Source organism: Hemicordylus capensis, chromosome 4, assembly GCF_027244095.1.
Source record: "Hemicordylus capensis ecotype Gifberg chromosome 4, rHemCap1.1.pri, whole genome shotgun sequence".
Taxonomy (NCBI): Eukaryota; Metazoa; Chordata; class Lepidosauria; order Squamata; family Cordylidae; genus Hemicordylus; species Hemicordylus capensis.
The window spans coordinates 318,509,236-318,536,122 of NC_069660.1; the positions used below are offsets into that span (position 1 = coordinate 318,509,236).

The 26,887-nt window shown below is 49.0% G+C and overlaps 2 protein-coding genes across 2 annotated transcripts in view; both read left to right on the forward strand.

Annotated features, from left to right (window-relative positions):
- ZC3H3 (zinc finger CCCH-type containing 3) overlaps window positions 1–26,887 on the forward strand; it is a 379,413-nt gene that overhangs the window by 40,260 nt on the left and 312,266 nt on the right. The window lies entirely within an intron of this gene.
- Window positions 1–26,887, forward strand: part of MROH6 (maestro heat like repeat family member 6) — a 39,059-nt gene that overhangs the window by 1,903 nt on the left and 10,269 nt on the right. Inside the window, exons 2-11 of the mRNA XM_053250212.1 lie at window positions 125–927; window positions 6,330–6,482; window positions 9,316–9,470; window positions 13,289–13,475; window positions 15,692–15,891; window positions 17,517–17,654; window positions 17,759–17,873; window positions 20,130–20,273; window positions 22,617–22,796; window positions 25,778–25,933. Coding sequence (XP_053106187.1) covers window positions 175–927; window positions 6,330–6,482; window positions 9,316–9,470; window positions 13,289–13,475; window positions 15,692–15,891; window positions 17,517–17,654; window positions 17,759–17,873; window positions 20,130–20,273; window positions 22,617–22,796; window positions 25,778–25,933 — 2,181 coding nt within the window. The 5' untranslated portion in view covers window positions 125–174. The remainder of the gene's footprint in view (window positions 1–124; window positions 928–6,329; window positions 6,483–9,315; window positions 9,471–13,288; window positions 13,476–15,691; window positions 15,892–17,516; window positions 17,655–17,758; window positions 17,874–20,129; window positions 20,274–22,616; window positions 22,797–25,777; window positions 25,934–26,887) is intronic.

The window sequence follows — 26,887 nt, forward strand, 5'->3', positions numbered from 1 at the left end:
ATAAAATAAAAAATGCAAAGTGTGACGTGGCCATCAGGTGCTGGCTGCCTCTGACATCTACCGCTTCTTAAATCTGGGCAGAGTCAAGGGGAAAGCCTCATGCTGTGTGTGCTGCCATTCTTAGGTGCAGCCCGCTGGACACAGGCAGAGGATGGTTTTCTCTTGAGGTGCATCATGATCTCGGTGCCAGATGGACAGACCTCTGAAACCCCGGAGCCTTCAGTCACTGGTGAGGCCCCTGTGCTCTGTCACCGTCAGGAGACATCTCCCAGTCCCAGAGCCATGGCTGCCAATCAGGAGGTCCAGTCAGGCCCCGAAGAGCGAGAGAGAGACTTCTGGCTGGCCCTGGAGAGCTCTGAGGTGGGCGTCAGGCGGCTGTGCCCTTCTCCCTCCTCCTCCCCTGAGATCAGCCCTCCTGCCCTCTCCCTCCGCGAACCCACCCTCTCATCCTTGCTTGAGGAGATCATGGCCACCAAGAGGGCGCTGCAGGCCCTTTCAGAGTCCTTGACGGACATCAGGGTGGAGCTTTCTAAACTGGAGGATGAAATTGCCAAGGTCAAGATGCGGATGGAGAAGGAGGAGCCGAGACCGGACCAAGTGGGAGACCATGGGAGGAGCGGAGCTGCTAAAGGAGAGCCTGCCTCTCCGGCTGCCCAGAAGCCGCTTGGCTGGGAGGATGAGCTGGCCTCTTCTCCGAAACCCCGGCTGGGGAAGGTCCTCCTCTGGCAGACCTCCAGAGCGGCCCCTGCTGTCGGAGAACAGATGGAAGAGGTGCATATTGTGAGGCCAAAGGAACCAGTCCCTGGGCAGGGGAGGAGGAAACCCAAGGCCCCCAAAGCGGCCCTCCGGCCCACCAGGAAAGAGGTGAACCTACACATCCTACAGGACACTGGCCTGTCGAAGCAGAAAGAAAAGGAAAACCAGCAGGTATCATACTCTTTTTAGGAACATAGGAAACTGCCATATACTGAGTCAGACCACTGGTCTATCTAGCTCAGCATTGTCTTCACACAGACTGGCAGCGGCTTCTCCAAGGTTGCAGGCAGGAATCTCTCTCAGCCCTCTCTTGGAGATGCTGCCAGGGAGGGAATTGGGAACCGTCTGCTCTTCCCAGAGTGGCTCCATCCCCTGATGGGAATATCTTACAGTGCTCACGTGTGGTCTCCCCTTCAAATGCAATCAGGGTAGACCCTGCTTAGCTAAGGGGACAAGACGTGCTTGCTACCACAAGACCAGCTCTCTTCTCTTTTCCTCTTGGGGCGTGCCTGTATCAGTTGCTGCTTGCCTGATTGGTCCTCCTGTGAGTAGCTTGGGCAGTCCACACCCTATTCTGCTGCCCTCGTCTAATTCGTGCTCCATTTTCAGATCTCGTGACATGGAACTTCGTACCTAACAAAACAGGCACTCGCCTTGCCATGGTATATTTGGGCACATGTTCTGCTGTGACCTGACTCACCCTGCTTATTCTCTCAGGGCTCCTACACTAGCAAACTGTTAGCCACCTCTGGAAACTAATGCAAGGGGCCAGCGGATGGAGTATATGCGATTCCTGCATCTATTCACAATAATTTTAATTAGAAATATAGATGTAATAATAGATTGGATGCTCAGGATCCCATATGGACCCTCAGTCTGAACCTTCACACAATAGGCAATCAATAGCATATTCTCATAAAAATCTCAGATGGAGACTATATACGTCCTATAGAACATGTACTCAATCCCGAACAAAACATATACAAGTCACACATTTGATCAAGTCACACACTTGACCTGGTCTTTTTTTACTCTGATTGGGGTGGTGTTCTGGGGGTGGGGGCTCCTGTGATTGCCTCCTGGTCATGGAAGGACCACCTTCTGCTAAAGGTTGGACTCACAATTGGGTCCCACTTCTGCAGGGCTAAGGAGCCTATTAGGATGGTCCACCTGAGAAGATTATTGGATCCAATAGGATTCCAAGAAGCCTTGGAAGGATTTAGTGTTGGCTCTGCCGGTGATCCTGTTGATGACTGGTGGAGAACTGGAACAGCAAACTCACCTGGGCAGTAGACATGATCACTCAAACGTGTGACTTGTATATGTTTTGTTCGGAATTGACTACATTTTCTATAGGATCTTTATGAGTTGTTTTTATGATCATGTGCTATTTATTGCCTATACAGTGAAGATTTAAACTGAGATCCATATTGTCCAATCTATTATTACATCTATATTTCTGTTTGTTTGTGGGGAGGGGGCTCTTTCTTGTTCGCTAGCATCATTTTGAAACCCTAGAAGGTTTTGTGCAGTCACAGTGCCAGGGCTGTAGCACACACATTCCCTGGGTGTGGTTACGGACACCCACACCCCTGGCTTGACCTTGGCACCAGGATGGAGATCGGAGGCACTATCCTATGGTGGTCCCGGTCCTTCTTGGAGGGAAGATTCCAGAAGGTGCCGTTGGAAACTTCTGCTCATCACAGTGGAATTTGGCATATGGTGTCCCGCAACGTTTGATCCCCTCTGCTAGTCAAAATCTGCATGAAACCACCTGGAGAGATCCTCCAGAGACCTGGAGCTTGATGTCATCAGTACAATGACAATACTTAGTGTTTTCTCTCTCTCTCTCTCTCCTTTCCATCAGAGTCCAGGGATGCAATTGATGTAAATGCAGAGCCCAGAGATGCTGAGCTGGTCCCTGGAGGTGGTGAATGTCTGGATGTGGGACAGGAAACTGACACTTAATCCTGACAAGACAGAGGTGTTCCTGGCCTGCCCAAAGAAGCCTAGCTTTGGTGCCCCCTCCCCACACTGGGAATCAGAAGGCATAGAGATGCCTGCCCCATCACCTGCCCACTCACTCACTCTCCTGCCCTGTGCATCTGCTGTCTCCTCCTGTTCCACCGCCTCCTCCTCATAAGACCAATACTCTAACTTGTTCATAAACGATCTAGAAGTTGGGGTGACCAGCGAAGTGGCCAAATTTACAGATGACACTAAACTATTTAGTGTAGTGAAATCCACAGTGTATTGTGAGGAACTCCAAACTGGGGGAGTGCATGACAAAATGGCAAATGTGATTCAATGTACACAAGTGTAAAGTGATGCACATGGGGGCAAAAAGCACCAACTTCACATATACGCTGATGGGATCTAACCACCCTCAGCCACTTTTGGAAGGGCGGTATAGAAATCCAGTAAATACATGAATAATAATAAATCTGAGCTGTTGGTGACTGACCAGGAGAGAGATGTCGGGGTCATGGTGGACAGCTCATCGAAAGTTCCATCTCAGTGTGTGGCAGCTGTGAAAAAAGCTAATTCCATGCTAGGAATCATTAGGAAGGGGACTGAAAATAAAACGGCTAATATTATAATGCCCTTATACAAAACTATGGTGCGGCCACACCTGGAGTACTGCGTACAATTCTGGTCACCACATCTAAAAAAGGACATTGTTGAACTGGAAAAGGTGCAGAAGAGGGCAACCAAGATGATCCGGGGCCTAGAGCACCTTTCTTATGAGGCAAGACTACAACACCTGGGGCTATTTAGTTTGGAAAAGAGGCGACTAAGAGGAGACATGATCGAGGTGTATAAAATTACGGATAGAGTAGAGAGAGTGGACAGGGAGAAAATTTTCTCCCTCCCTCACAACACTAGAACCAGGGGTTATCCCATGAAACTGAAGGCCAGGAAATTTAGGACAGACAAAAGGAAGTACTTTTTCACACAGCACATAATTAATCCTTTTGTCGGTCCTAAATGTCATGGCTGTTTCATGGGATGACTCCTGGTTCGAGTGTTGTGAGAGAGGGAGAAAAAGTTTCTCTCTGTCCACCCTCCCTATTCCATACACTTGTATACAAGTGTATACAAGTGTATACATTTCTATCATGTCTCCCCATAATCACCTCTTTTCCAAGGTAAAGAGTCCCAGGTGTTGTAGCCTTACCTCATACAGAAGGTGCTCCAGGCCTCTGATCATCTTGGTTGTCCTCTTCTGCACCTTTTCCAGTTCTACAATGTCCTTTTAAAGATACGGTGAGCAGAACTGTATGCAGTACTCCAAATGTGGCCGCACCATCAATTTGTAGAAAGGCATTATGATATTAGCTTTTTTGTTGTGAATACCAGCACGTGAATTTGCCCAGTCTACATGAGGGTAATTGAAGTCACCCATGATTACACCTCTGTCTCTCTTTGACGCCTCCCTGATTTCCTTCCGCAACTCCAGGTCACTCTCAGTGTTTTGATCCAGAGGGTGATAAAACTGTCTGCTCTACTTCTGGTTCTATTCTGCCCCTTTCTGGTTTGTCTGAAATGTTTGCACCCTGGCACTTCAGGAATGAGCAAACCCCCCCCCCAACAAAAGAAAAGAAAAAAGGTGTGTGACTCACCTGCAGCTGATCCCCACCCACTGACTCTCTAGGCGCTTTCCAGACTTGCTGCTCATTAGCAGCAAAATGCCTCTGTTTGGGCAAGTCGCATTCGGGCAGTAAACAGCAGGGGGAGCAGTCTCACAAAAACTAACAACCCCCCAAACCAGCAACTTTTTCGTGCCGAATACACGACATCCTTGCTCTATATTGCAGTGATTAAATTCACAACAAGGCATTGGAAATGTGAACGGCACCCTGCTGTCCATGTCAGGACTGTGGTGACAACACAGGAAGTGTGGAAGCACACTTCAGAGATTCGTCCTGACCCTCTTGTAGGGTCTAGTCTGGAAAGCGCCTAGGCACAACTGAATCAAACTGAAACCTTCCTGTTAAAAACAAACCCCTCACCAGCCAGGGATCAAACCGTAGGAAAAACTAGCCCTAACAAACGTAGGTTGTCCTTTCCCCCTTGTTTTCTTATTGGTTTGTTTGTCAGTTTGTTTATTTGCTTGTTTGCTTGCTTCTTCAGGAAAGAAAACAAACATTTGTTACCTCCCCTGGTCTGAGCCTTGTCTTCTCAAGAGCTGCTTCCAAACCCTTCCTCCATCATCATCATCACCTCCTTCCTGACCGCTTACTCACTCACCTTCCTGCTGCATCTGTTCTGTCCAGTGCTGCTGGCCTGGGCCTTTGGTCGGCTTCAAAGTGCCACGATACATTATAATGACATCATCTTAGGGTTGCCAACATTTCGTTGCCAGAATGAGGGACACAAGTTTGTGGGAGCTGGCTGGGGGAGGTGTATGCAGTGGTAATCAAGACAGAGCCTGTGCATCATTGACGTATATGGAATTGAATTATATGCTATTGAATAAATGAGGGACAAATGCTGTCCCTCTAGGGACCAGCATTTCATCCCTGTAATGAGGGACAGTTGGCAACCCTAATCATCATGCTGCACAGTGATGTCATTACAATGTGTTGTGACACTGTGAAGCCTAGTAAAGACCCAGGTTGGCGGTGTTGGATGCAGAGGATGACCAAGTAGCAGGCAGGCAGGAGGAAGAGGAGGCAGCAGTGTCTGGCTACTGTGACTGCAGAGGAGTTGCAGGGGAGCAACAGCAGGAGAGGGGGCCTGCCCTCAGCTCTTGCCTGTGGGCTCCCCTGAGGGTGAAACAGGATGCTGGACTAGATAGGCCTTGGGCGTGGTCCAGCAGGGCTGTTCTTGTGTTCTTCGCAGGTGGAGATGGCAGTGGACAGGTGAGCGACTGGGCAGCAGGGCCGGAGGTGAAGGAGGGCACCCAGAGAGTGTGATGGCACCCCCCCCACACACACACACCAGTTGGCGCCCTAGGCATTGTTTCAGTGGAATGCCCTGTCTGGGAAGATCCGCTTGACATGGAAACATACAAAACAGCTCTGAAGACTCATTACTTCAAGAAGTTTTTGGATGAGCTTATTTTAAGTCTCCTGCTGTTTTATCTTTGGTTCTTATTGCTGTTGGTTTTAGAAATTTACAAGTTTAGGTAAATTTTCATCACAGCATCCATTATCTATCTATCTGTCTATATATTTCTCTAAGGTGTACCTGTTGCTAGTCCCATGTGTGGCAGCTCTCACGAGAGTTCACGAGTGAGCTGCCGTCAGGGGGATTGGGAAGTGCCGGTACTGGCGGACAGGCTTGTGGGCAAGGCTGGAAACAAAATGTGGGGGTGGGGGATGGGAGAAGGTGATGTGTAGGCGGGGGAAGAAAACGACGGCAGTGGGTGGACAGGGAAAGAAAATGGCAGTGGTAAGCGGGCAGGCAGGAAAATAACAGGCAGATGCTCTCCGCCCGGCGCAGCTAGTTGTATTTTATTTTGCATTCTGTGGCATTTCATGACCATTTGACTTTATTGTAAGCTGTCTTGGGAAGTCTTGCATATAAAAGGTGGGGTAACACATTCTTCAATGAATAAATTGTTCCAGGGTCCCGAAGGGAGCTCCAGCATCGTCTCTGTTTCTGGTATTGTGCTGGCAACTGAAAACGGTCTGAAGAAGTCTGACAAGGCCATCACAGAGGCTGCTTTGGGTGAGCTGACCACAGCTCTGCAAGAAGGCAAAGCAGACATGAAGGACAAGGTGAGAGTTGGCCGTGTGGAAGAGGCTCAATTGGTGTGACTCAGTTAGAAGGTCTAATGCTGCCCCTGTCCTGCAGCCCCATAGTTGCCATCGCTTTTGGTTCTCTTCCTCCTGGGCGCTTTCCAGATTACATCCTGAAACGGGGGTCACGTCAGATCTCGGAAGTGTCCTTCCACACTTCCTGCATCGTGACACCACAGTCCCTAGGCGGACAGAAGGGTGATGTTCACATTGCCAATGCCTTGTTGCGAATGTAATTGCTGTGATATAGAGCAGGGACATTGTATACCCGGTGTAAGAAAGTTGCTGTTTTTTCAGGTTGTTCATTTCCATGAGACTGCTCCCCCTGCTGTTTACGTTTTGAATGTGACTTGCCTAAATGGAGGCGTTTTGCTGCTGTTGAGCAGCTGGTCTGGACAGTGCCCTGATGATTGATGACAGTGCCCAAATGACTGGATGCATTTGGGCCTTCCAGGTGCTCTCATTATAGTGGGGGTCAAAGTGGAAGATGGTCTTGCTGCTCCACAGCTCTGCCCCCAATTCCCATCCGAACCCTACAAACAGTTTAAGAACATAAGAACAGCCCTACTGGATTAGGCTCTGGGCCTATCTAGTCCAGCATCCTGTTTCCCACAGTGGCCCACCAGATGCCTCTGAGAAGCCCACAGGCAAGAGATGAGGGCACATCCTCTCTCCAGCTGCTGTTCCCCTACAATTGGTATTTAAAGGCATCGTGCCTCTGAGGCTGTAGATGGCCTACAGGCACCAGACTAGTAACCATTGATAGACCTGTCCTCCATGGATTTATCTAAACCCCTCTCAAAGCCATCCAGGCTAGTGGCCATCACCACATCTTGTGGCAGAGAATTCCACAAGTTGACTACACATTGTGTGGAAAAGTACTTTCTTTTTGTCAGTCCTAAATTTCTTGGCAACCAGTTTCATGGGATAACCCCTAGTGTTGTGTGAGAGGGAGAAAAAAAAAATCTATCAACTTTCTCCACACCATGCATGATGTTATAGACCTCTATCATGTCTCCCCACAGTCATCTTTCTTCTAAACTAAAGAGCCCCAGCTGTTGTAGCCTTGCCTCGTAAGGAAGGTGCTCTAGGCCCCTGATCATCTTGGTTGCCCTCTTCTGCACCTTTTGCAGTCCCAGCTTTGTGTCACAATGCCTCTCTTTTTTCCATATTACTGAGTGTGTGTGCTCAGTCTCGGCTACTTGTCTCTATTCATTCTTGGTGATCTGTCTGTCTTTGCATTTCTTATATGTGCCCTTAAAAAGTTGTTTCCAGCTCAACAACTTTTTAAAAAGTTGTTGAGGGAGGGCAGGATGCCTCCTTGTCTTAAGGAGGCAATTATTAGACCACTTCTGAAGAAGCCTGCCTTGGATTCCTTAGAGTTGAGCAACTACAGGTCTGTCTCCAACCTTCCGTGGCTGGGCAAGGTAATTGAGAGGGTGGTGGCCTCCCAGCTCCAGCTAGTCTTGGAAGAAACTGATCATCTACCTGTAGACCCATTTCAGAGGTTCGATCTGCTCATTCCTCTTGGTGATCCCCTTGCTGAACTTGCTGTCCCTTGCCAATTTAAAATGCCTTTGAGTGATTTGGGGTGGGGGGGCGGTTAAAAAAATGTCCCGAGGTTCTATCTGCTCATTCTTGGTGACTCTTGGCAATATTATAGGATTTTTGGTTATTTGTAGTAATCTTTTTGTAGTTTTTCTTTTATTTTTAGGCCTTTTTTGTGGCCATGGTTCCCCTAACCCCCTGTTTCCCATAGACTTTAATGCCTCGCCAGCCATGAATTTGCCAACAGTGAGGTTTTGCCAGAACAGAACCCTAGCGGTTGGTGAGAGATAACTGTACTTCAAAGAGAAGTGTAGATAAGCTCACCGCCCCACCCCCATATCCCCCCTCTGCAAACCAGGAAACCTGCTATGTATTTTGCTCTTTATTACAGTAGCGGGACCTTCCCACTGTACTGCTGCTAGAGCACTAGAACAAAAGGGAATGTGTGTGTGTGTGTGTGTGTTATGTGTATGTGTATGTAAAAGGGGCATGGGGTGTCCCTTTAGTTAAGGTGAGTAACAAAAAGACCCCAAAAGGTCTTGCCATTATAAACCTCAAAATTCTATTGCTTATAAATCTGACAACTGCCGAGGTAATAATTTGAAACTTGGTGTGCAAGATCTACTTGATGAAATCTACAAATGTGCCTAATTTCAAGGAAATCTGATTTTAAAAGTGCCACAGCTACAACAGGTTAAAAAGTGCTGTAAATTGACCCTTTGACCCTTTTTGGTTCAAATTGTATCCAGGCATATCCTGTCTTTGGCCATTGTGGCTGGGGATGATGGAAGTTGTAGTCCAACAACATCTGGGGACCCACTTCTGGGAACCTGTGCTTTACAGCAAGAATGGAGAGGAACTCCCCCTAATCTCCAAGTTTCTTCATCCTTCCCAGGAACAGTCAGGGGTGACATGTTCATGACTGTGCCTGGCATTGTCATCCATTCCCACATGTTTGAGCAAGAAAGGATTGTTATCAGTGGCCTTGACAAGCCTTCAGAACCTGCCTCCTGTCACACCCTGGCTTCGCACCCTGGGGTGGGGAGGAAGCACACATTATGAACTAACCGGTCTGGCCAGCCCACCGTTGACTTGATACCGCTCAGTAGGGACTCACCAAGCACTACTACCACTTGTCTCCTCTCCCTGCAGGTCCTTGAAGGTTGGGAATCTTCCTTCTGCCCTCACACAGCCAGTCTGGGAGTGTCCACTGTAGCTGAGCTGTGGCCCATGACCCACACCTCTGGCTTTCCCCCACTCCTAGGTATCAGAAATAGTGGACGGTGTCTATTTCCAGCTCAGCTGCATCCCCGCCGGCAATGCCAGGAGGGCAGCGTTGAATGTTGTGATCTCACTGGCTGGCGAGTACTCGGGGGACGTGGTCTCCAGCCTCTTGAAGTTCTCCCTCCCTTGTGACAGGTAACTACATCAACCCATATACCCCAGAGCTTAATTTGAGAAGGGGCTGCTGAGCGGTGGATCCCCAAACGTGGACATCATGGACCCTTTCCCTACCATACTAGCTGGCGATAAGCATCCCTGGCCATGTCCAGAAGTGCCCTCCCTTCATCATGGTGCCACAAGAGGCAGCACCCACACTCTTAGAGATGCAAGGCAGGATTTCCAGTTAGTGGTCCAATTTCCATGCAGTTCCCTGAACTGACCAGAATGATAATAGAAATCGCCATCTCTAGGCAAAGGACAGTTCCCTAACCACACTGGGTTTCCTGCAGGGCTGTGCGAGTCCCTCGAGGGATCCTTCAGTGTTCCCTCATCATGCCCTTCTCCTTCTTCCATAGACAATAGCAGCAACAATAGAGGGGAGCTGGTCTTGTGGTAGCAACTAGCATGACTTGCCCCCTTAGCTAAGCAGGATCCACCCTGGTTGCAAATGAATGGGAGACTAGACGTGTGAGCACTGTAAGAGATTCCCCTTAGGGGATGGAGCCACTCTGGGAAGAGCAGGAGTTTCCCAGTTCCCTCCCTGGCAGCATCTCCAAGATAGGACTGAGAGAGATTCCTGCCTGCATCCTGGGAGAAGCCGCTGCCAGTCTGTGTAGACACTACTGAGCTAGATAGACCAATGGTCTGACTCGGTGTATGGCAGCTTCCTATGTTCCTATGATTCCTGCCTGCAGCCTTGGAGAAACCGCTGCCAGTCTGTGTAGACTATACTGAGCAAAAAACAAACTCAGTACATGGCAGCTTCCTATGTTCTCCCTAACAATGTCTGAGGAATGGGCAAGGTTTTTTCTTCCCGCCTCTCCTCCCACAGTCCTTTCTGTGACTCCCACCATTGTCCTTCACCACAGCCCTTATGCTCAGATTTCTCCTACATAAACCAACAGCAGACATCACTGGGCTGCAAGTTGCAAGGACGTTGGGGAGGAGGAGCAAAACGTGGCCCCGTGACATTAGGGCAGGCCTGCTCAACTATGCCCCCCCGCAGCTATTTTTGGACTACAACTCCCATAATTCCCAGCCACAGTGTCCAATAGCCAGGGATTATGGTAGTTGTAGGCCAACATCTGCCAGAGGGCCGAAGTTGAGCAGACCTGCATTAGGGCAATCAAGACTGAGAGATGGCAATGAGTCCACGGCAACCCAAGAGGTCGATGACAGACTAGGCTGGAGTCTGTCTCATACCCGGGTCCAGCTCTGCCTATTGGGCCACCCTGGTGACCTGTTCTCACCGATATACTGTATTATGGGGTTGTTGGCTTGGATTCTGAAGGCTTGTTCATAGGTCCCTAAACAGGGTTGGAGGAGCGCCTGGCTAGGGTAGGACAGCTGGGCACGCTCCCAATCTGCAGTCAGGTGGATTCAAAAATCAAGGTGAGCGGACAGGAAAGTGATCATGTGGGAGACGGGAGACAGGTAGGATGGGTGAGCCCTACCCACATTCTGTCCCTAGAATTCTACCGAGGGCAGACAAAAAGCCACCCTACCCAGCTTCAGCCCTCCACACAATCACTCTCCCCTCCTCTTACCTTGGTTTTTGGATTCACATGGCCATGGATCGGGAGTGTGCATGACCCTCCTCCCCAGGTTGAGTCCTCCCCTGGCACATGAACCATCCTCGTGTCTGTTGTCAAGGCAGGGGAGCTGTCCAGCAGGGCAAAGACCAGGTTGCAGGGCAATGCTGCTGAGCCAGCAGGGAAGCTGCCGCCAGAGCCAAGGAGTTGGCCAAAGGAGGTGTTGCACCAGCAATGTCCAGGTAACATGTCTCCGGTTGTATAGCTGGCCCTGTTGTCCCACCTCTTCCTGGCTTTGGCTCAGACTCATTGCCATCTTTGTCCCTGGGATCCGCAGGGTGATGAGGCTGGAGCTGGTAGGTATGACCTGTTGGAGGGCCCCCGGCCCCTGGCCCCCGCCCCACCAGTTCTGCAAACTCCCTGGTTCAGGTGGGTGTTTGCTAGTGCTGATGTCCCAGAGACTCCACCAGGAACCTTTGACTCCTTGCAACTATTGGGGCCTGTTGTCAAGCTCAGGCTGAGATGATGATGATGATGAAGATGATGAAGATGAAGATGAAGAATTCAATTTCTATACCGTCCTTCCAAAAATGGCTCAGGGTGGTTTACACAGAAAAATAAAATGGCTCCCAGGCCCCAAAGGGCTCACAATCTAAAAAGAATTGTAGATAGACACCAGCAATGGCCACTGGAGGGATGCTGTACTGGGGGCGGATAGGGCCTGTTGCTCTCCCTCTGCTCAATAAAGAGAATCAGCACGTTAAAAGGTGCCTCTTTGCCCAGTTAGCAGAGCTGCAAGGGGCCCTGGAGATGATTCAGCTCCCTCCCCTGAGGATGTCCTTCTGGGCATCCAAGGAGACACTGGCTGAAGCCCAGCAAAGCTGGGAGGGGGAGCCTGACTCTTTCTCGCCTCCGGACATTCCCATGCGGCAAACTGCAGAGGATTCTGCAGGGAATGGGAGGGCAGTGCAGATGGTGCTGGGTTGTCCCAGGGACCCTGCCCCCACCCCCACCACTGGCACATGGGCCTGAAGGTTTCCCACTGATGTATGTGTGCCACCCCCCCCCCCGCCCTTTCTTCTGTGCAAATTACACACATCTGAATCACATATAGAGATAAGACAATATAGAGTCACTCGATGGTGCTATATTTTCTTAGCTCTATGTATGCAACCTGTGTGGCAACCCCTCCAGGGCAAAGGGGCCAGGCAGATCCCAGGTGGGCTTGGCCCAACTTGAAGACAGCCCTGGGGCAGAAGACCAAATGCCTTACAGGGGCTGGAACTCGGGCAAAGCAGGTGTGTCCTCCCTAGAGGAAATAAGTGCATTCAGATGGAAGTTGGGGGCATATAGTGATATAGTGACATCAAGCACTCCTCTCTGCAGGGATGTCCTGGCGGACTGGATTTTGCTCATGCCCACTAATGGCTGTATTTGCAGTTGGGTTGATCAAAACAAAGGGTGCATCTCTTTGTCCTTTTGCCTGCTAAAGGAGGCCTCTGATAGGCTCATGCCTGCAGCATTTCCAGACAGCTGGCTTTACCTTGGCTTTTCTGTGAGGCTTTACTGAGAGTTCAATCCCACCCCCCACCAAAAAATAAATAAAAATGATGCAAAAAGTGGACTTTTTTACCCTGGACATAAATCGGGCTATGCTCTGACATGCAGGAAAACCCCAAATCGTGAATTGAGTGTTCCCTGATAGCTCTCAGTGACTTTGGGGTAAATCTGGCCAATATGTGAATGCACACCCTCCATGCCAGAGGAGAAGCGAGCTAAAAGCTTTGTGTGGAAATGCTCCTGGACACCCACCTCCCCCACAGAAAAGAAGGCCTTTGTCATGAACCCAACCGCTTTCTGAGATCAGCAGGAGAGGTCCCCTCGCAGTTGTGTCTGGGTTTTTTGGGGGGTGGTAACTCAGAACTGGGCTTTCTCTGTGGCTGCCCTGGGGCTTTGGAATGTCCTCCCTATCCGAATAAGAGCTTCCCCATCTCAGGCTGCCATTAAGAAAGCTCTCAAGACACACCTGTTCCTTCAGGTTTTGAAGGAAAAGAATGGTTTTAGTGGCTTTAACCGTTTTAATTGCTTTTAATTGTTGGCTGTTTTAAAATTTCCCAGTGGTATGTAAACTGTCTGGAGATGTTCCATATCAGGCAGTTTTATGAATCTAACCAACAAACCCATGCCTGGCAAGTCATGCTTGTAGACGTGGCCCTTTGTGAAGAGGCTGTCCTGACGGGATCTGTGTCCCTAAATGTGCAGCCATGTTTCGGAGATGTGGAAGAGCCTCTGCACCATCCCTGAAACCAGCACGAAAGTCATGTGGCATTTGCTCAGGGAGCTGAAGCAGAGACCCAGGTTCCAAGACAGCGGTGGCGGCGGCGGCGGCAGCAGCAGCAATGGAGGCAGTGGCAGCTCCAGGGATGGAGACTGGCTGGTTCCTCTGGCTGTAAGTTGCCCCAAATGCTTAGACAGGAGTGACCAACCACTGCAGCAGAAGGGAAGATGCCAACTCTTCTCCATGGGGGGTCTGAGCTGAGCCAAATGCAGCCAACTTGCCCGGCATGCTGGTCTGTCCAAGTCACGAGTCACGTCTCCCCTCTTCTGGCACGTCCCTGGCACAGCTAAGTGCACATCTTTTATGTCAAGGGTTCCCAGCCCTGGGTCCATAGGTGCTGTTGGACTACAACTCCCATCATCCACAGGCCAAAAGGGGATGTTGGGAGTTGTAGTCCAACAATACCTGGGGACCCAAAGTTCGGGACCCCTTGTGGGAGACCTGGAGTGGAAGACTTTTGTTGTCCTAGCCTCTACACTCCGTGATTCTTCCCAAAACAAGGGACAATTACTGTATCTTCCCTTTGTCTGAAGACTGCTGTCATGATTACAGAATCCTCCCCCATGCCCAGAGTCCTTTATACCTCCGTAATCCTATCAGCTCAGGATCTCCCCATCTATCTATGTTTCTGGGGATGACAGGCAGATGGAGACTGATTTCTGTCCGACGTTTCCCCTTTAAGTAAAGGGGGGAATTGACTAACTTAACTGGGGTTGTTCATCAGGAGGCTGAAACCAAGAGAGTGCTCCTGAGAGAGGGCAGAGTTCCTTTGCTGGGGCATGGGATAAACAGTGCAGGATTTTGGCAGGCTACAGCTTAGGGCCTCACATTATGAGTGGCCTCTGAATGCCAAACAAACAAACAAACAAACAAACAAACAAACAGATTACATTTCAGGTTTTAAATAACTGGGATATTGTTTCCTAAGTCTGGCCTAAATCTTCTTTGTAATTCCAGCCCATTGGCTGTAGTCGTGGCCTCTGGCACAACAGAGAACAAGTACTCGTACTGGCCTTCCGATGGTTAGACAGCCTGTCAGTTTGCTCATAGTCCGTTAACTCTGGGAGCTGGGCACACGGCTGGTTTTCAGTCATTTGCAAGCAAACGGCAAGGGAGGAGGCGGGGAGCGTGATTGCCTGCTAAATGTCAGCTGGGTAGGACGGATTTTCCTCCTCCCTCATTCAAAAGCTGGGGGTGGAATCTGTGTAGGATGAAACACTCACCCTACCAGCTGATATTTAGTTTGCCGTACACATTTAATGGTTGTGTGAACAAGTCTCCTATATCCCCGCTTTAGTCTTTGTTTCTCCAGGCTAAGCACAGTCCCTTCAACTGTTCCTCACAGGGCAGTTCCCCCAGATCTCTTCTTCTCTTGGTTGCCCTCCTCTGAACCTGTTCCAGTTTATCAATGCCCTTCTTAAATAGCAGGGCCCAGAACTGGGAACAGTATTTCAGTTGAGGTCTGGCTAGGACACTTTAGGTTTTCTCCTGCCCAAGGCCACGGCCAGATTCACACGTAACGAGGGACTGTGGGTCCAATGGACCCGCGGTTCTGCTCCCTACTCCCACTCACCCCGTCTGAACTTGGATATATCAGAGAGCAGGAAACCTGCGGTCAGTGAGACGGTCAGTGAGACTGGAGGGGGATCTGGCTGTGCGGGCTTCCTTATTTCATGAAGGACAGCCTGCACAGCCAATCACAGCTGGAGAGAGGGAGGAGCTTCCTCCATCAACTCCAGTTTCAGAGAACACAGCCTGCAGTTCTGCATTCAGACATAATGCAGTCTGCGTTCAGCTTTGGGTTGGGGTGGCAAAACTCACTACAACCCAAGGGTTCAAACTGGAGTTTGGAGAGCAGAACCTTGGGTCGCTCTCCATGCGAAACCGGAGAATGGAAGGGGTGCCCTGCATTCAGACATACAGGTTGGGCAACCTCTGGCCCCTTCAACTCTGGTTTTGCGATACGTGCGAATGCAGCCCATGTGTGAAGCTGAGAAGGGATTTCTTCCCTTGTAGAAGGGAAGGGGTTTCTCCCTTGTAAAAAAAAAAATACCCGGAGCCTCTTTGCCTTTCTGTGTGGCTTGGCTCACTGGTTTGAGTCATCTAGGGCTGTTGCCTCTGCAGGCATCTGATCTCTGTGCTTATGGTTCTCTCTCATTGTGATCTGGATGGCAGAGGCAGATCTATGGGGGATGGCAGTGGGTGTTACTGCTATCAGGGGGCTGGGCTAGATGTCCTGCATGTGGGTCTCCCTGCTGCAGAGCTGAAGGGGATTGTCAGGAGTCATGCAACAGATTTGCTACAGCTATCCTCATTCTCTTCTGCAGGCAATGAGAGCTCTGGGAGAAATGTTTAAGATCTTCACCTGCGTTGCTGCCATGCGGGGTTTCTACCCCCTGGTAGTCCTGGTTCTTTTAACACACATTCACTTCCTGGTGAGCCTTCCAGGATGCAACCATCACAACACACCCACTGGCAGGAAGCAGACCAGCCAACACAACACACCTTTGATTACTGGACAAGTGAGGTAACTATGTGGGGGGGGGGACCACACCTGATAAGATGCCCTTGTGCATGAAGGGACTGCCCTCCTCTCTGCTGTAAGGGCAGCATTTTTTCATATTGTATTTGTATTCACTTGTTATATTCACAGTTTTTAAGATAATTCAATTAAAGGGTAGGGGGGAGTACAACCCTGGGGTTGTTTTTATTATTATTATTATTATTATTATTATTATTACATTTATATCCCACTCTTCCTCCAAGGAGCCCAGAGCGGTGTACTACATACTTGAGTTTCTTTTTCACAACAACCCTGTGAAGTAGGTTAGGCTGAGAGAGAAATGACTGGCCCAGAGTCACCCAGTTAGTTTCATGGCTGAATGGGGATTTGAACTCGGGTCTCCCCGCTCCTAGTCCAGCACTCTAACCACTACACCACACTGGCTCTTACAGCTGGGGTTCCCAACCTATGGTCATCCAGATGTTGCTGAACTACAACTCCTATCATCCCCAGCCAACTGTGGCTGGGGTTGATGGGAGTTGTAGTTCAGCAACATCTGGAGTATCTTGTAGTTGTAGTTGTAGTTCAGTTGTAGTTGTAGTTCAGCAACATCTGCCATGAAGGCGTGAGATCTGATGTCCTGTCTGAGATATTGTACTGGCCTATAAAATCATAACCATGGAAAGGAACACAATTTGGCTACGTCCTTTATGCTGCAGTCCACTGCCTGCGTAGGCTGGTGGCAACAGCTAAAGCTGGGGATTAGTGTGACAGCAATGTTTAAGAAGAATTTGATAAGATCATTTGCTTTTTCAAACAGAGGGTGCCATATGTGCCCTGCTCAGTATAAGCGTGGAACTTCTATCAGAACGTATAGTCCGAACAAGGAATGGAAAAAAGACCGTTTTAGCATTGCCTGGCTTAATAAAGAGGGAGCCATCGGTCCTGGGATGTAAAACTTTATTTAACAAAATGGGGAATATAGCAGGCATGGTACAAACACTTTCATTTTTATAGTTGAAGCATCATTTGCTTAGTTTATTTAATTAATTTATTTATTCAATACATTTATATACCACCCCAAACCAAAGTCTCGGGGCAGTTTACAACTATAAAACAACAATACAAATAAATAAAACATTAAAATCAATTGAAACAATTGAAACTAAAAGTTCTGGCTGTCAAGCAGCTGAAGTGCAGGCAGAATATCAACGGGTGCAGCTTGCACCCTCATACACTAGGCAAAGTTGTATCTGTTGAATCAGGGTTGCCAGCCTTGGATTCCCAGCTGTGGTTGGACTACAACTTCCATCATCCTTAGCCACAATGGCCTTCAGCCATGGCAGGTGTGAATCATTTTCACTTTCTAGAGCAGAAGGGGCAACCCCATAGAGAGCCCAGACCACGGCCACTCTCTGCATTTAGACACACTCAAAGTCTAAAGGACTGTGTGCTCAAGAGAACTAGATACTTTTCTTTTTTTTACAGTCAAGCTTCTCCAAACCAAATCTGTGCTAGATATCAGTTTCTGTTTAGAATGCTCCATCTGCAGAACCACAGATATTAGCTAACCTGTAGCCTCTTCAGTGTGGGCTGGAGGGAGCCAACTAGAATCTCAAACCACGACCTTGCTTGCCCTTTCAATGTAGATTTGCAGTGGAAGCATTAAAGACCCTGCTCGTCCAAGACAGAAATGAAATGGCCTTGCTCTGGATGGAGAGAATGGGCTGCTGGGACCTCCTCTCAAGCGCAGAAGGATACTTGGAAGGGATTCTTCTAATGGCAAGGTACGCTGCCGTTGGCACTGCATCCCCAAGATGATGCCTTCGCTCAGGTGAGAAATAAGCCCGCCCCGCTCAAAGGAATGTGTGTGTGGTTTCTGTGATCCCAGAGTCCTCGTCACGCACACGAGACACCATGTGACAGGGCTGTTGGCTGAGGTCATCCCGAAACTCCGTGCTGAAGACGAGGAGAGGACTTTGACGGCCAGGGCTCTCTTCGCAGGGGTAAGTAGCATTAGTCAAGATGCACAAGCCGACTGGCTGTGTTCATAGAAGGCTCTGTCTGATGCACCCCAGGCTTTCTGCTGCTTCCCTACACACCTCAAGGGCATCTTCCCAGGAGCCAACCCAAGGACACAGCCCTGCCTTCATCATCTGATGCAGAGGAGCCTGGCCAGCACCTGGAAGGGCCAGTGGGGCCCTCTAGACTTCATTTCCCAGCCGGCTTCCTTGTTGGCTGGGTGACTTTTTCATTCTCTTGGAAAGAATGGAGAAAATACCCAGCTAACAACAAAGCCTTCGGACACATTGCGCGAAGATCTAGCTCCCTTGAGAAGTCCATAATGCTGGGGAAAGTTTGTTTGTTTGTTTGTTTGTTTGTTTGTTTATCTGTCAAATTTGTACACCGCCCCAAACTTTCGTCTCTGGGTGGTTAACAATAGCATAAAACAAGTTTAAAACATATACAAAAAACTTAAAACAATTTTACAATTTAAAAATAAACCAGAGATTAAAACCTAAAAAAAATTAGGAAGTTGAAGGAAAAAGAAGAAGAGGACGACCAGCAGCAAGGTGGATGGACTCGATGATGACAGCAATGAATGTACCACTGAGAGATCTTAAAGACCAAGTTGAAGACAGATCATCCTGGAGATAATCTATCTATGTGGTCGCTAAGTGTCGACACCAACTTGATGGCACTTAATCAATCAATCAACAACAAAGCCAGCTGGGAAATGACGCCAGTCAGAGCTTGGAGGCAGAGGTGAGGGGTGAGCCAGGTGGCCCTTGTGAGCTGGGCGGCTCGGTTTCTTTGAACCCATCTGCCCAGTTATAGCTCCGCCCCTGAGTCTGCTCCAAGCAGCTACTGGAGCAACATTTCTTTTGTGTTGCTGGACCCAGCCCTTGTAATTTCCTGCTTGGTGGTAGCTGAGGCTCTGAGTCCATTCCCCTCTGAGGTCTGGGGTCCTTCTGGATCCCTGCAAAGACCCCCATCTTATTTGTTTGTTTGTTACATTTCTATACTGCCCTATCCATTCGAAGGCTCTGGGTGGTGTACAAGCTTGAACTACAACAGGATATCTGGGTGCTTCTAGGCACCGGATGAGGTCGTGGCACTGGATAGGTTAGAGCTAAACTACCCAGCACCACCACCTGATCTGCAACATACCGCCCTTGATTCCCAGACTCTACCCCCTGAATTTCAGGATCTGAGGAGATGTAGCAGCCCTCAACCAAGATCCTGAGCTTGTCCGCCTGGAATAGTGGCATCACCCAGGTGGCAACTGTCCACCTTCAGTCTTGTGTGTAATTGGGATTGGTAAGGACTCACTTAGTACCCAGAGCCCACCCTCAGGGGGAAGGCCAGCCAATAATATGAAGGGTGGAGTGTCTGGCCATGTAGCATCGTTAAGCCTTTACTTTTCTTCCTTGGAAGCTTCCTTGGAAGCAGAAGGTCTCAAGTTCCCTCCCTGGCAGCATCTCCAAGATAGGGCTGAGAGAGATTCCTGCCTGCAACCTTGGAGAAGCCGCTGCCAGTCTGTGAAGACAATCCTGAGCGAGATGGACTATGGTGTGACTCAGTATATGGCAGCTTCCTATGTCTCAAAATCTCTGTTTAGTCTATTTAGTTTATTTCGTGGTAGCAAGCATGACTTGTCCCCTTAGCTAAGCAGGGTCCACCCTGGTTGCATATGAATGGGAGACTAGAAGTGTGAGCACTGGAAGAGATTCCCCCTCGGGATGGAGCCGCTCTGGGAAGAGCAGAAGGTTCCAAGTTCCCTCCCTGGCAGCATCTCCAAGATATGGCTGAGAGAGACTCCTGCCTGCAACCTTGAAGAAGCTGCTGCCAGCCTGGGTAGACAATACTGAGCAAGATGGACCAAGGGTCTGACTCTGTATGTGGCAGCTTCCTATGTTCCTCTTAATGAGCCCCATTGCCTGGCTGTTTGGGATGACTGGGGTGACCTGTTCTAATTGTTCCCAAGGGCTCTTCTCCAAGGAGCCCCAAGGAAGCCAGAGTGACTGTGGGGCGGGTTCTGACCAGTGTTCCCTATGACAGTTATCCCCAGGTGTTGTTGCCTACAACTCCCATCATCCCCATTTGCAATTGGCTGGGGACGATGGGAGTTGTAGTCAACAACACCTGGGGGTGGGGTCCATGCTCCAGGGCATGCTGCTTCTGACCCTGGGACACGCGGGCTGCAGAGAGTCTTCCCGTTGGGGGGGCCCTGCTGCAGCTGGTGGCGCTTGGCTCTTTAGTTCCTCTACAGCAAGTCTGCGACCCAGCTGCTCCACCAGGAAAGCATCCTCGCCAAGCTGCAAGAGTGGCAGACGGACTCACGGCCCACCGTTCGCTGGCTCAGCCTGCATGGATTTGGGAACATGGCTCTGCACAGACAGAAGGTAAAGCACAAATGGGGGACTCCGCCAGCCTGGTTTGAAATGGATCAAGCCAGTGATGTGGGGCTGGTTCTGGGGCTGGCCCGGAACCCATCCTCAAGGACCGCAAGGCCAAGGGGGAGGGGGGTCTGCACCACCTAGCCTCAGTTGACATCCTGCTGGAAACAACCATGCCGGGGCACCGGAGTCGGCCACTTCCACCGAGAAGTCCTAGAGCTCTAGGGACTTGGCCCCCCCCAAGTGAGGGTCTGGCCTGGCCCTTTGAGCCTCCTCTGGCACCCCAGGGCCCTGGAAACAGGGGCAGTCTCGGTCCAGACTGAGCACCGTCTCCAAAGATGCCATGCATGCTTGGTGGCCTGGGGCCTCCCTCTTGGTAGGTCTCCTTCGGAGGAGGAGCGGGGAACCAGCCTAGGTGTCTCTCCAGAAGGAGGGCTACCCTAGGAGTCCAGGAAGGGCCGAGCTGGACTGAGGGTTTTGCAGCCGTGAGCAAAATAGGGCTTCAGTGCCCCCGCCCCTGTTCTGTTAAGCTTCTATTCTGCACCGTACAGAATGGACCTTGAACGGGATGGGGGGCGGGTGTCAGAGTTATTGAGCAGCTGGGGCAGTGGTGAGGAAGCCGATTCTACCATGGGGCAGCTCCATGCACAGGGACACATGGCACATTTCTGTAGGGATAACCTGCTTCCTCACTGCCGCCCCCTGCCCCAGTGGCCACTGGGAGCTGTTGTGGCTATTCACTGTGGGGGTGTGTGTGTGGCAGCGCTCCCATGTCCCGTCCCCCCCCCCGATCTGGCGCCCTAGGCAGCTGCCTCTGTCTGCCCAGAGCACACCCGGGCCCTGCCCTTAGTTTGTCTGCTCTCCCCGGCTGGCTGCCCTTGCTGGGTCCCCTTCTTGGACTGCATCTGGTCATCTGGGTGAGGTGTCGCTTCAATGCAGCTGGGCCGACACAACTGTGCAGTCTCAAAACACCCTCGGCATTTAATCCATTCCTTAACAACTTAGGTTCGTTCTGGTTTGCAGCCTGGGTTGGAGAGAATGGCTTCCTGCCCTCGGGCTGCTTCTTCATCATGAGTTTCACGGCTGAGCAGGGAGCTGAATGTTACTCTCCAGTTCCCGAGTCTAAGACGCTACTCATGGCCCCCCAGAAACCCGCTGAAGCAAAAACGATCTGCCCGGGGGCCCCCGTGGACAGTCTGAGGCTGCAACCCAAACACACTTGCTAAAGAGTATGTTCCTCTGGCCACAGTGGGATGTGCTTCTGAGCAAACATCCATGTAGGTTTGTACTGCAAAGGACCTGATCAGTAATCTGGATGGGAGATCCCTGGGTGCCTCATGGAAGAGCAGGAGAGCCATGCAATCAGTTGAGCAATGCCTCTTGGGATCTGTTCTGATCCAGCACGTACAGCAAATATTTATGCATTTTAAACATTCCAATTGTCTTCTCCTGGTTGCCCACAGGGCAAGGTCAGGCTAGTCTGCAGGACCACGGAGAGCTCTGAGCCCACAAGCTGATCCAGCAACGTCCCAGCTCCAACTGAGCCTTTCTAGATTATGCCTCTTGGCCCAGATTGCCTCCTTCAGGCTCTGTGCTCTTAAGTGGGTTCAGCTCTGGGAAGACGATCTCTGGGGGTCTGGGTCTGAGTCCTTGTGGGTCATCATTGCCCAGTTCATCCTCACCACTGGGACCTGGTTCCTGTACCTTGGCAACTGGAGTTGGTGGTGGGAATCTGCCTAGCTCTTACCCCTCAGGGTCTGAGTCTTGTGGCCTGGGCCATGACAGTTGCCTCCCTTGTGTCATTTGCTAGATTGTAAACCCCTTGGGGCAGGGACTTGTCTTCTCATTCTTTGTAAAGCGCCATCTATTTCCATAGGTGGTCCTATAGAAATAATAAAAGATTTATTGTGGGATAGACTGTCATGGAGAAGAGCCCATTTCCTTAGAGGGATGATGTGCTCTCTGCTAACATGGCTCCTCTGAAATAAAAGTGAAACTATCCAGTCAAGTAAAGCAAGGAATACTGTGGAAACAACTGCAAGCATCATGCTTCTGCCTCCCCCCCCGAATAAACAAACATGGGCCAAAAGGAGAGTGTGTCTGCTCCAGCAAAGATCTCAGGGGGCTGAATGACAAAACCTGGGCACCGCTACTGAGGAGGTGCTGTCTCTGGTAGGTAACCACTCAATCTCTGAATGGACAAAAAACATAAAACTTCCAAAGTAGCCAGTGAAAGGCAATTTGGGCACTTGCCTTGCCAAGAGGACTGTGCTGTGAACTGCCCTGCCCTCGGGCTCAGAGGGGACAGGCTGAGCTGACTCTGGTCCCACCTGTGTTTTCTCTCCACAGGTGAAGCAGCTGAAGGCGATGGTCTCCATGATCCTGGAAGGTCTGAAAGAGCCCCAGGAGAGACCAGTGAGGGAGGTCCTCAAAGTCCTTGGAAATATCCTTAGCCACCACCAGGGCAGGATGGATGTCAGCTGGATGTGCATTCTCATTGCAGAGAAGCTCCAGCCTCTCTTGGCAGATGTAAGGAGACCCAGGGGCAAAGGAGATGTGACAAATACCTCATCCCGCTTCTGCCTTTCTAGGCAGTCGAGGGACCTTCTGGTCAGACTAGGACTTCAGTGTCTCTGGGTTAACTCAGAGGTTCTCAGACTTGGGTCCCCAAATGTGGTTGGACTTCAGTTCCCATAATCCCCAGCCACAATGGCCAAAGGGATTATGGGAGCTGAAGTCTAACAACATCTGGGGACCCAAGTTTGAGAACCTCTGAGTTAAGGTTCCTACCATGCCATTTTCCTGATGAAACTCCACCCTACCACCCGGCTGAGTGCCTTGGCAGAGAAGCAGCTGTTTGAGGCCATAGGACAGGGGTGGGAGAACAGAGGATGGGTATGTTTCTTTTCTGTTAGCAGACTGCAGTGAACGTATAACACTGAATGTGGCTAAATTTTGTGCAGCAGCAAGTAAGATTAGGTCAAAATTGTTTGAGTAAATGGTATGAGAATGATTGATTAATTAATATTTTCTTGTATTTTGTGAAATGAGTTGTATTGCATTGTTTCTGTTATGGGTCATTGACCATAATAAAGATTCATTCATTCGACCTGCCCCTCTAGATGTTGTTGAACTACAGGTCCCATCATCCCCAGCTACACAATTGTGACTGGGGATGATGGGAGTTGTAGTCCAAAAACAGCTGGAGGGCCAAGTTTGCCCACTCCTACCATAGCAGCTGCTCTCCTCAAGGCAAATAGTGGCTTCAGATGAAGGGGAAGACTGTCACACAGGAGGAATTGTTAAACCTCCTCCTCGCACACTGTTTTCATAATCTGGATTGGGGCCCTTCACAACTGCTATTTTAAAAAAGAAGACATAAAAGAGACAATAAGGGATGCAAAAAGAATGTTTGAGGAGCATTTAGCAAAAAGCATCAAGGGGAATAATAAAAACTTATTTAAATACATCAGAAGCAGGAAATCTGCCAGGAAGGCAGTTGGACCGCTAGATGACAAGAGAGTGAAAGGGATTATTAGGAGGATATGGAGATCACAGAGTAGCTGAATGAGTTCTTTGCATTTGTCTTCATGGCAGAGGATACTGAGCCTATAGCTGTGCCTAAAATGAGCTTCTCAGGGACGGAGGCTGAAGAACGGAGTCAGATAGAGTTGACGAGAGATGACATTCTAAACTGTCTTGAAAAATTAAAAATTAACAAATCACCAGGGCCAGATGGCACCCACCATCTTAAATAATTAGTTCTGAAATATTTCAAATGTTAAATTGATGATCTCCTAGCAAAAATATGTAACTTGTCCCTGCAATCAGGCTCTGTACCAAAGGACTGGAGAGTAGCCAATGTAAAATACCAATTTTCAAAAAGAGATTCAGGAGGGATCTGGGAAATCGGTTAGCTTATCATACGTTCTGGGTAAATTGATGAAAAGCATACTTAAGGATAAAACTGTTAAACATATAGATGAACAGGACTTGATGAAGGAGAACCAGCATGGCTTCTGCAAAGGTAAATTTTGTTTTACCAGCCTTTTGGAGTACTTTGAGAGTGTCAGCTGGTGTGTGGATTAAAATGATCAAGTTGACTACCTGGACTTCCAAAAAGCTTTTGACCGTTCCTCATCAAGCATCAAAGATGCTTGAGAAAACTTAGCAGTCATGGGATAATAAGGGGACAGATTCATGTGTGGATTTATAACTAGTTGAAGGACAGGAAACAAAGGGTAGGGATAAATGGACAGTTCTCTAAATGGTGGCAAGTAAGAAGAGGGGTCCCCCAGGGATCTGTACTAGGACAGAAACAGTGCTTTTTCACTTATTCAAAATGATATAGAAGTTGAGGTAAACAGAGAAGTGTCCAAATTTGCAGACGACACCAAACTATTTAGGGTAATGAAATCCAAAATGGAGTCATAGGAGCTCCAAAATGAGTGAGCAGGTGAAAAATTATTATTATAAAAATAAATGGCAAATTACAAAATGGCAAATGCGGTTCAATGTAAGCAGGTGTAAAGAGATGCATATTGGGGCACCTCCACCCCCACCTGTCCACAACATCACATATGCTCTGATGGGGTCTGAGCTGTGACTGACTGACCAGGAGAGAGATCTTGGGGTCATGGTGGTCAGCTCGTTGAAAGTTTCGACTCAGTACAAATTCCATGCTAGGGATCATTATGAAGGGGATCGAAAATAAAAATGCTAATAGCATAATGCTCTTATACAAATCTCTGATGCGGCCACACTTGGTGTACTGTGTATAGTTCTGGTCACCACATCTAAAGAAGGACATTGTAGAACTGGAGAAGGTGCAGAAGAAGAGGGCAACCAAGATGATCAGGGGCCTGGAGCAACTTCCTTATGAGGCAAGGCTACTGCATCTGGGGCTCTTTTGTTTGGAAAAGAGGTGACTATGGTCAGAAATGACAGAGATCTATAAAATTATGCATGGTGTGGAGAGAGTGGATGGAGATAATAATTTTTTCTCCCTCTCACAACACTAGAACCAGAGGTCACCCCATGAAACTGATGGCCAGGAAATTTAGGGCTGACAAAAGCAAGTATTTCTTCACATGGCGCATAATTAATCTATGGAATTCTCTGCCATGGGATGTGGTGATGGCCACAAGTTTGGATGGCCTTAAGCATAGCTTAGAGAAATTCATGGAGGAGAGGGCTATCAATGGTTGCTTGTCTTGATGGCTACAGGCAGGCTCAGAGGCATGATGCCTCTGAATCCCAGTTGCCCGAGAGGAACAGCAGGAGAAAAGGCATGCCTTCACCACCTGGTTGTGTGGCTTCCCAGAGGCATCTGGTGGGCCACCGTTTGAAACAGGATTCTGGTCTAGATGGCCTTGGGCCTGATTCAGCAGGACTCTTCCTATGTTCTTATTGGAGCCTGGACCTAAAGGCATTTGGAAGTATTCACGCAGATGGAGATGCTAAACTACCCTTTAGCAAAATGCTTTAAAACAAGGTCTTCTCACATGCAGGAGCGGGACCAGGTGAGGTCTTCTGCCATTGGTCTGTTCGGAAAGCTCCTCCGTGGTCTAAGTCTGAGGCATAAATCTAGGATGCAGGAGCAGGTCCTGAAAAATATGGTCCCTTTGCTTCTTCACCTTCATGACAACAGCCAGGAGGTTGTTGAGGTAAGAGCCACCTGTGCTGTTTTTCCCCCTAGGAGGTATAATTTCATAATGTTTGCAGAATCTGCAATCTGATGGAATCAGTGCTGTCTCTTCACTTCAGAATCTGCTCTCCCTACACGTTTCGATCATGGACCACTCTCCAAGCCCAACTTGACCATGGAGATGCAGAAGTTGTCTGTTGCCTTTTTACTGCAGCATATGTTAGACAGATATGTAGGGACATTGCTAGGTACTTAAAAATCTGGGGTCCAGACCTATGGGGTCTGACTCATACCCAGTGATGTGGGGTTGAAAAATTTATATGGAAAATTTCCCTGTACTTAATTTTTCTGTGGGAGATATTTCATTTCTAAAAATGCATTGTTTTTTAAAGTTCATTTGGGGATGGGGCCACAGATCAGTGTAGGCCATCTGCTTTGCATGCAGAAGGTCCTAGGCTCAATCCCTGGCAGCATCTCAAGATAGGACTAGGAAATGACCCTTACCTGAAACCTTGGAGGGTTGGTGCTGAAGTCTAGCAGCTAGACAATACTGAGCTAGATGGACCAATGGTCAGACTCTGTGTAAGGCAAGTTCCTATGTTCCTGTGACTGGATGAATGTCAATGCAATATTAGGCAAACTTTCGAATTTCAGAATTGTAATTCATGTTTTCCAGGTTTCCCTAGAAAGGATGTGAGAGAGTACATATATATTTCATTGAGTATCCCAATAAGAAAACATTCTTTGCACGTATAGCTTTGAACTTGTTTCAGTATAACATTGAAACCACATTAAATATTTCTATTAATTTCTCACCTAAACAAATATTTTATTTCAACAGTTTGGCTGCTTAAGAACATAAGAACAGCCCTGCTGTATCAGGCCCAAGGCCCATCTAGTCCAACATCCTGTTTCATACAGTGATTTGAAATACTTTGAGATGCAGCATGGGAAATTAATATGGTGCCTCCGC